Source organism: Lipotes vexillifer, unplaced genomic scaffold (genome assembly GCF_000442215.2).
Source record: "Lipotes vexillifer unplaced genomic scaffold, Lipotes_vexillifer_v1.1 scaffold1136, whole genome shotgun sequence".
In the NCBI taxonomy this organism is placed as follows: domain Eukaryota; kingdom Metazoa; phylum Chordata; class Mammalia; order Artiodactyla; family Lipotidae; genus Lipotes; species Lipotes vexillifer.
This window is the reverse complement of record NW_006769631.1, coordinates 1942800-1952077: the sequence shown is the minus strand read 5'-3', so window position 1 is coordinate 1952077 and position 9278 is coordinate 1942800. Positions and strand designations below refer to the sequence as shown.

The 9278-nt window shown below is 38.4% G+C and overlaps 1 protein-coding gene and 1 non-coding gene across 2 annotated transcripts in view; one reads left to right on the top strand and one right to left on the bottom strand.

The window, feature by feature from the left end:
* Positions 1-9278, bottom strand: part of KIF15 (kinesin family member 15) — a 75861-nt gene that overhangs the window by 64406 nt on the left and 2177 nt on the right. The window contains exons 2-4 of the mRNA XM_007445714.1: positions 5093-5135; positions 4418-4601; positions 1555-1631 (exon numbers count right to left, since the gene is read on the bottom strand). Coding sequence (XP_007445776.1) covers positions 1555-1631; positions 4418-4601; positions 5093-5135 — 304 coding nt within the window. The remainder of the gene's footprint in view (positions 1-1554; positions 1632-4417; positions 4602-5092; positions 5136-9278) is intronic.
* TRNAE-CUC (transfer RNA glutamic acid (anticodon CUC)) lies at positions 2325-2397 on the top strand. The gene has a single exon. It is a non-coding gene; the product is annotated as a tRNA-Glu (tRNA).

The following is a 9278-nucleotide window of genomic DNA, read 5'->3' as shown; positions in this document are numbered from 1 at the left end:
GGGGGGGGGGGGGGGGGGGGAAGTGGCTGACTATGAATGGGACAAACAGGAGGAACTTTGAAGGTGGAGAAACTGTTCTCCTCAATAGGTGTGCTAAATGCTTGGGTCTCTGCATTTGTCAAAACACTATACAACTGTACATCACAAAGGGTGAACTTTAAAGTATGCAAACTAAATAAACAAACAAAACATATCAACTAGGATGTCAGAGACCCCAGGATGGAATGTATCTAATTGAATTACAAGTTCATGACATACTGCACTGAAAGGTGTAGGTGGAAAAGGGGCTGGCCTAAGTAAGTTTACAAAATGAGGTTCTGACTAGAAATTGTAGGACTTAAGAAAAAAAAAAAAGGATCTGTACATAAACACTACATGCAGTAAATTTGTTCTTCACAGGGATACAGGCTAACAATTCTGAAACTGCTTTACATGTGTACTGGGGATGAACAAATAAATAAACGGATGGTAGCAGTGGGAGCCCGGGTTTCTCACTGTCAGCAAGGGAAGTTACAGATAAACAAGAAAGGAAGGCTAGAATGAACCCATGTGGATTCTAAACCCTTGGGTTAGAGTCAGAGACATCAGTATGAACTCAAGTTTACCTTACTGTATATAGAAATGGATAGAAACAGAAACAATTACAGATATGTCTACATACATGACTTAGTATACATACATATATTACCTAGCTCTGTCTGCTGAAAAGGCCTAGAAGCAATTACACTCCAGTAGCAACAAACACACCGAGTGCCCTTAGTTTCTAAACACCATTCTCCAACAAAAGGAACCAGGGCTCCTTGCCAAAATGGCTGATTCTAGGTCTCAGACAGGGAAAATATAAGATGAGCCAGGAGCGTACCGTAGCATCATAAAGGAAGTGCTCAAAAAACAAAAGGATGTGACATGTCAAAGGGACACAGAAACCAACCTCAAAAAGCTCCCAATGGCCAAGCTAGAACAATGTAAGCAACAAGATAAACATAATGTAGCATTAGATTATAACCCAAAGTATGAAATAAATATATGTAAGTCCATACCATACAAATAAATTAATTAATTAATGGGGGCAAAAAGACAAATCTTCCTTACAGAAGAATCCCAGATAACATGTAGATCCTCTCCAGGAGGTAGAGTTTAATCCCTTCCACCTTGCTTACACAGGTGGGGCCAATCAGATCACATGAGTCCTTAAAATTAAAGAACATGCCCACCTCAGTGAGAGAGCAACATGATTAAGGAAGAGCAAGAGTTGCATGTCATTGGCTTGGAAGATGGAGAAAGGGGGGCGCTGTAAGCCAAATAATGTAGATGGCCTCTAGAAGTCGGAAAACAGATTCTCCTCTAGAGCTTTCAGAAAGGAACACAGCCCTGCTGACACCTTTATTTTAGCTCAGAGACGGGCGTCAAACTCCTGACTTACAGAACTGTAAGACAATAAATTTGTGTTGTTTCAAGCCACTAAGTATGTGGTCATTTGTTACAGAAGCCATAGGAAACAAATAGAAGCACTTACTATTGTACCCTTGTATAAGGAAACAGTGAACAACTTACTATGCAAAGATGGTACCATTATAGCCACTCATGCAAGACTCCACAATGCCTTTGGCCACAGTTGAGAACACAGACTCCTATAAATGTTAAGCACCAAATATGTTAACATTTCACAAAAATGAAAACATTTTTCCTAAACTACATTCTAAAATATAATAAAATCTGTGTGCAAATTTTCATTTACAATAACATGAAAATTATATCTACTATAGGAAAAAGGCTAAAATAGCTAAGATGATAAAACTGTAAACATAATTATGTCCATTAATCTCCTATGCAATTATAGATTTAAACCTCACATCTAGAGTTTATACAGAATTTTGCATACTGCATGCAATATTATACTGGTATGAGCATAAAATACATAGCCCTATATGTTCTTCAGTACTTTTCCCACAAGCTTATACTAAATAATCAATATCTGATTTTTATTTTCATTTTTATACATAAATAGATGCAGCCTTATCAACAATGCAAGAATTCGTAGATCTGCATTGTCTAGTATAGTAGCCATGAGCCACATATGGCTACAGAGCACCTGAAATGTGGCTAGTCCAACTTGAGATGTTTTAAGTATAAAACATACACCAGTTTTCGAAGACCGAACATGAGAAAAAAAAAGAATGGAAAAATATCTCATTAATAACTTGCTTTATGTTCCTTACATGTTGAAATGGTATTTTAGATATACTGGGTTAAATAAGATACAGAATTAAAATTAATTTTATCTGTTTCATTTTTACTTTTTAAAAATGTGGCTACTAGGGAAATCCCTAGTGGTCCAGTGGTTAGGACTCTGCGCTCTCACTGCTGAGGGCCCAGGGTCAATCCCTGGTTGGGGAACTAAGATCCTGCAAGCAGCACAGCACGACCAAAGATGTGGCTACTAGAAAATGTTAAATTATATATATGCCTCACTTTCTATTTCCATTGTCCAGCCATGCCCTAGATGAAAAAAGATCTAAAGATCTACATGTCTCACCAAAAACATCCATGCGTATGAGGGAATAATCAAGATGTGTGATGTCCAATGCAGTAGCCATTAGCCATATGTGTCTATTACTTAAATTAATTAAAATTAAATAAAAATTAAAAGTCAGGTCCTCAGATGCACTAGTCATATTTCAAGTGCTCAACAGCCACATGTGGCTAGGGCATCTGAGAAATTAATCTGAAAAGGTGAACTTGAAATTTTAATTAATCTTAATTAATTTAAACTTAAATAGCCATGTGTATCTAGAGGCTAATGTAATGGACAGCACATTTACAGAACATTTCCATCACTGCAGAAAGTTCTATTGAATAGTGCTAGCTAGATTTTAACTAAACTGTCCTTAATTAGAAAAAGTTATTGACACCATAGCAATCTTGTTTTTTTTGGCCATGCCTTGTGGCATGTGGAATCTTAGTTCCCCAACCAGGGATCAAACCCGTGCCCCCTGCATTGGAAGCGTGGAGTCTTAACCACTGGACCGCCAAGGGAGTCCCAACACCATAGTAATCTTAAATCAATCACTCTCTGCTATGGATTGAATGTCTCCCCAAAATTCATATGTTGAAACACTAATCCCCAACGTGATGGTATTTGGAGATGGGGCCTTTGGGAGGTAATTAATCATGAGAGTGGAGCCCTCAGGATAGCAGTACAGGCACACCTCAGAGATATTGTGGGTTCGTTTCCAGATGAGCTCAATAAAGTGAATATAGCAATAAAGCAAGTCACATGAATTTTTTGGTTTCTCAGTGCATATAAAAGTTATATTTGTACTATACTGTAGTCTAGTAAGTGTGCAATAGCATTATTTCTAAGAAAACAATGTACATGTCTTAATTTAAAAATACTTTATTGCTAAAAAATGCCAAAACAATTACAGTAGTAACATCAAAGAATTACTGATCACAGATCACCATAATAATAACAAAAAAGAACAAAATATTTCAAGAAATATGGACCAAAATGTGACTCAGAAACAAAATGTGACTCTGTGACTCAGAGACAAAGTGAACACTGCTGTTGGAAAAATGATGGTAATGGAGTTGTTCAATGCAGAGCTGCCACAAACCTTCAATTGTAAATAAACACAGTATCTAAAAAGTGCAATAAAGTGAGGTATGCCTGTAGTGCCCTTATAAGAAGAGACACAGAGAATTCTCTCTCTCCACCGTGTGAGGACACAGTGGAAGACAGCTGTCTACAAGCCAGGAAGTGAGTCCTCACCAGACGCTGGATCTTTTGCACTAGATCTTGGATTCCCAACCTCCAGAACTGTGAGAAATAAATGTTTGTTGTTTAAACCACCCAGTCTATGATATTTGTGTAATGGCAGCCAGAACTAAGACACTCTTCTTGGGCTTCCCTGGTGGTGCAGTGGTTGAGAGTCCACCTGCTGATGCAGGGGACACGGGTTCGTGCCCTGGTCCGGGAAAATCCCACATGCCGCAGAGCGGCTGGGCCCGTGAGCCACGGCTGCTGAGCCTGCGCGTCCGGAGCCTGTGCTCCGCAACGGGAGAGGCCACAACAGTGAGAGGCCTGCGTAACGCAAAAAAAAAAAAAAAAAGACATTCTTCTTAAACTAGGCAGTTCAACTTTACTTATATATCACCCAAGTGGCTCTGAAAAGTACACCTTCACCAACCTCCATAACAGGTTGGAGAGGGAAAATAAAGCAGGCTTGTCATTCTAGTACAAAGTCTGATGAAGGAAGAAAAATATTTAATAATATTAAATTTTAAATATTTATGGAACGTTTGAGCTTCCTTATCTGAGATCTGTCAAACTAAAGAGACCTGAAGTGAAATCCTCCCAAATAACAGAATCTTATATGTTCCAAATGAAAAGTTTAGTTCCCAAAATCATCATTACCTGAGTGGTGTCCATTTCTGCCACATGATCAAATATGAAGGTTCTGGGCTCAGGGTTGGAGTGCAGCCGGACAGTCGTAGAGGACAGCACAGATAGGCATAAGTTTTGCTCTCCATCAGCTGATCCAGAACCCTCTGTAGGTGGGCGAATTCGCACAAAAACTTTGATAGCATCACCTTCATTACTAAAGACAAAAAAATACAGCAGCTAAGTTTACTGGAGAAAAAGGATCTAAGCCTCATATTGCCTCTAGTGTTTCTATTCTGAGTTTCCCCAATAAAGTACAAGATCTACCCATTTACGTTTACCTTTTATCAAGAGTCTCCCATAACCCACACCCTTTACTGATTTGCTTCACATCAGCCAACTTCAAAAGCCTTTACTTGAAATCATCTGAAAGGCAGCTCTAAGCTCTGCTTGTCTCTGACTTCCTTTTTAATAGCAATAATAAAATAAGTCATCCCAAGGGAGAATTATGTTACTGATTCCATCTTTTAGCCTGGAAGGTGAGGGGACAGGGGCTGGGGAGGAGATGTGATTTTTCCGTATTTCCAGGTAGCCGAGGACAAAGCTTAATGCTGAAACAAGGAACCCTTACTTACTATGCTAAATGGTTGTTTTAGGAATACTACATCCCTAGTTCTTCTGGTCTCATCAGTAAGATTTTTTCCTTACCTTGGTTGGTTAGACTGACAATTTGTCACACTGCGTAACTCAGCTAGAAAAAAAGATAAGGAGTCATTAAAGGTTTTTAAAAGTACAACATGAAAACCCCATTCTTCTAGCCTATTCTTCAGTTGCTGACAATCCTCAGTCTCCCGGCTCCCTGGCCTGGGCGTGAGAGGGGACAAGCCTAGATCTTCCACTCCATTCTAACTGTAAGCAGATAGGTTAGGGGGTCCCCGGAGAAAGAGAACCAGGAATGGCTTTCTTGACATAAGAGAACTCATTTTGGTCTAAGCCATTTTGTGGTCTAAGCCTGGAGCAATGCTTGCCCTCAAACAGGTCTCAGTAATTAATGACCTTAAGGGAGGAAATGCAGAAACAAGCAGGAGCAGTCGAGAAACCACAGTGCAGCCTTGGGGCAGCGTCCAGGTTCCTCAAGGGATATACATAATAACATACCTTTGAGTTCTGCAGGAACTAAGGCCCATAGTCAGGTGGAGGATGGAATTACAATGGTGACCCTCAAGACTTCAATCGACTAAGGCTTGGACTCTTGTCGACCTTTGCCCCAACTCTATGCTAAATTTCCTCAGTTCAATCAAGTCCCTCCATGAATATGTATGTATGCTTAGCTTAGGACTTCCCCAATTTTGCTGTTCAGGGAGAGACTGCTTTGGGAAAGATTCAGGTATTCTCTTGCTGTAAGTAATAAATCCTAGAGGATGGGGAGACCAGTACCCAGAGTTGCTACAACATATTATCTAAGATGTCAAGTTTCTAACAAAAAAATTACAAGGAATTCAAAGAAACAAGAAAGTACGATCCATAAACCAGGAAAAAAGCAGGCATCAGAAACTGCCTGTGAGAGTGCCTACATGCTGGGTTTGTCAGGAAAAGACTTCAAAGTAGCCATTATAAACATGTACAGAACTAAAGGAAATCAAAATTAAGAATTAAAGGAAGGTATGAGGACAATGTCCACATCAAATAGAGAATATCAATAAAGAAAAATTAAAAAAAGAAACAAATGGAAACTCTGGAGTTGAAAAGTATATCAAGTGAAATAAAAATTCGCTTGAATGGCTCAAAGTAGATTTGAACTGGCAGAAAAAAGAAGAAGCAAGCTCTAAGACAGATCAATAGAGATTATAAAAGTCAAAGAACAGAGAGAAAAATGGATGAAGAAAAGTGAAGTGAGACTCAAGAGAAATGTGGGACGTCATTAAGCATACCAACATACATAAATGGGGAGTATCAGGAGAAGGAACAGAAGAGAAAGAAAGAGAAAGAACAGAAAAAATTCAAAGAAATAATAGCCAAAAACTTCCCAAATTCATTAAAAAGCAATCTACACATCCAGGAAGTTCAACAAATTCCAAAAAGGATAAACACACACAGATCCACAGATACATCATAGTAAAAATGCTGAGAGTCATTACTTATGAGAGAACCCCAATCAGATTAACAGCTGACTCTCAGCAGAAACAACAGAGGCCAGAGGAATTAGAGAGTTTGTTGTTAGAAGGCCCACCTTACAAGAAATAGTAAAGGAAGTTCTTCAGCCTGAAAGTACTGACCACAGACAGTAAAATTCAAATCTACATGAAAAAAATCAAAGAGCACCAGGTGACAGTGATTATGTAATTATAAAAAACAATAGAAATGCCTATTTTCTCCTCCCCTTACTTGATTTAAAAAACCATTGTATAAAATAATATGTATATAATGTATTGTTGGGCCTACAACATATAGAAACATATGTATATTTGCCAATAATAGCACAAAGAAGGTGAGTAGGAACAAAGCTGTAACAGCCTAAGGAAATGACTAAAGATGGTAAAGTAATGTATTGTTGGGTTTTTAACAACAGATGTAACTTGTTTAATAATAATACCAAAGAAGGGGGTGAAAGGGAATAAAGCTACATAGCCCCTGCTCGCTGCAACTAGAGAAAGCCAGCGCACAGCAACGAAGACCCAACGCAGCCAAAAATAAAAGCTGACACTGTTAAGATGTATATGTTAAACCCTAGAGCAATCATTAAAAAAAAAAACTTCAAAAAAAGAAAGCAGGGAGTTCCCTGGTGGTCCAGTGGTTAGGACTCCACACTTCCACTGCTGTGAGCACGAGTTTGATACCTGGTTGGGGAACTAATATCCTGCATGTGGCGTGGCCCCCCTCCAAAAAAAAAAAGAGCAGTAACAAAATGGAAATAGAGTCACAGATGTAGAAAACAAATTATTTATGGCTACCAGGGCATAACAAGAGGGGAGGGATAAACTGGGAGATTAGGTTGACATATACACACTACTATATATAAAATAAATAACTAATAAGGACCTACTATATAGCACAGGGAACTCTACTCAATACTCTGTAATGGCCTACATGGGAAAAGAATTTTAAAAAGAGTGGATATATGTATTATATATATGTATAACTGATTCACTTTGCTGTACACCTGAAACTAACACAACATTATAAATCAACTATAATCCAATGAAATTTTTTTTAAAAAAGCAGTAAAGGTGGAACAGAGAAACATAAAAAATATGTGACACATAGAAAATGAAAAGTAAAATGGCAGATGTGAATACAACCAAATCAATAACAACCTGTGAATGGATTAAACAACCCAATCAAAGGGCAGAGACTGTCAGACTAAGATGAAAAAACATGCTCCAACTATATACTATCTAAAGGAAACACACTTTAGATTCAAAGATATAAACATATGGAAAGTAGAAGGATGAAAAAAGATTATCTCATGCAAAGAGCAATCACAAGAAAGCAGGAGTGGCTATACAGGTTTCAGACAGACTTTAAAACAGTTACTAGAGATAAAGAAGAACATTTTTTACAATGATAAAAGGGTCAAACGACCAGGAAGATAACACAGATATAAACATATACTCAGGGACTTCCCTGGTGGTGCAATGTTAAGAATCCACCTGCCAATGCAGGGGACACGGGTTCGAGCCCTGGTCCGGGAAGATCCCACATGCTGCAGAGCAACTAAGCCCGTGTGCCTGCACTCTAGAGTCCGCAAGCCACAACTACTGAAGCCCACGCACCTAGAGCCCATTGTCCACAACAAGAGAAGCCACCGCAATGAGAAGCCCACGCACTGCAATGAAAAGTAGGCCCCGCTCACCTCAACTAGAGAAAGCCCGCACGCAGCAACAAAGACCCAACGCAGCGAAAAATAAAATTAATTACTTTAAAAAAATAACAAACATATATTCACCTAGTAACAAAGCACCAAAATACATGACAAGAAATGAAGGGAGAAATAGACAATTCAACAATAAGAGCTAGCATATGACCCTGCAAATCCCACTCCTGGGCACATATCCAGAGAAAAACATGGTCCGAAAGGATACATGCACCCCGGTGTTCATTGCAGTACTGCTTACAATAGCAAAGACATGGAAGCAACTAGATGGATAAAGAAGATGTGGTACATATATACAATGGAATATTAGCCATTAAAAAGAATGAAATAATTCCATTTGCAGCAACATGGATGGACCTAGAGATTGTCATACTGAGTGAAGTTAAGTCAGACAGAGAAGGAGAATGATATCACTTATAAGCAGAATCTAAAAAGAAATGATACAAATGAACTCATTTACAAAATAGAAACAGACTTACAAACTTAGAGAACGATTTTATGGTTACCAGGAGGGAAGGGTGGGGCAAAGGGATAGTTAGGGAGTTTGGGATTGACATGTACACACTACTATATTTTAAATGGATAACCAACAAGGACCTACTGTATAGCACAGGGAACCCTGTTCAATGTTATGTGGCAGCCTGGATGGGAGGGGAATTTGGGGGAGAATGGATACATGTATATATATGGCTGAGTCGCTTTGCCCTGCACCTGAAACTATCACAACACTGTTAATTGGCTATACTCCAATATAAAATTAAAAGTTAAAAAAAAAAAAAGAACTTAGAGCGGGCAGATGACACAATCAGAAAATAAAAAAAAAAAAATATATATATATATATATATATGTAACTGAATCACTTTGCTGTACACCTGAAACATTGTGAGTCAACTATACTTCAATAAAAACAAACAAACAAACCTTAGATGCTTACTCTGCAGTCCAGATAGCTATGGATCATCTAACCAAATATGATTAAGTTCAGAAAGGGACTCTTTTTTTTTTTTTTTTTTTTTTTT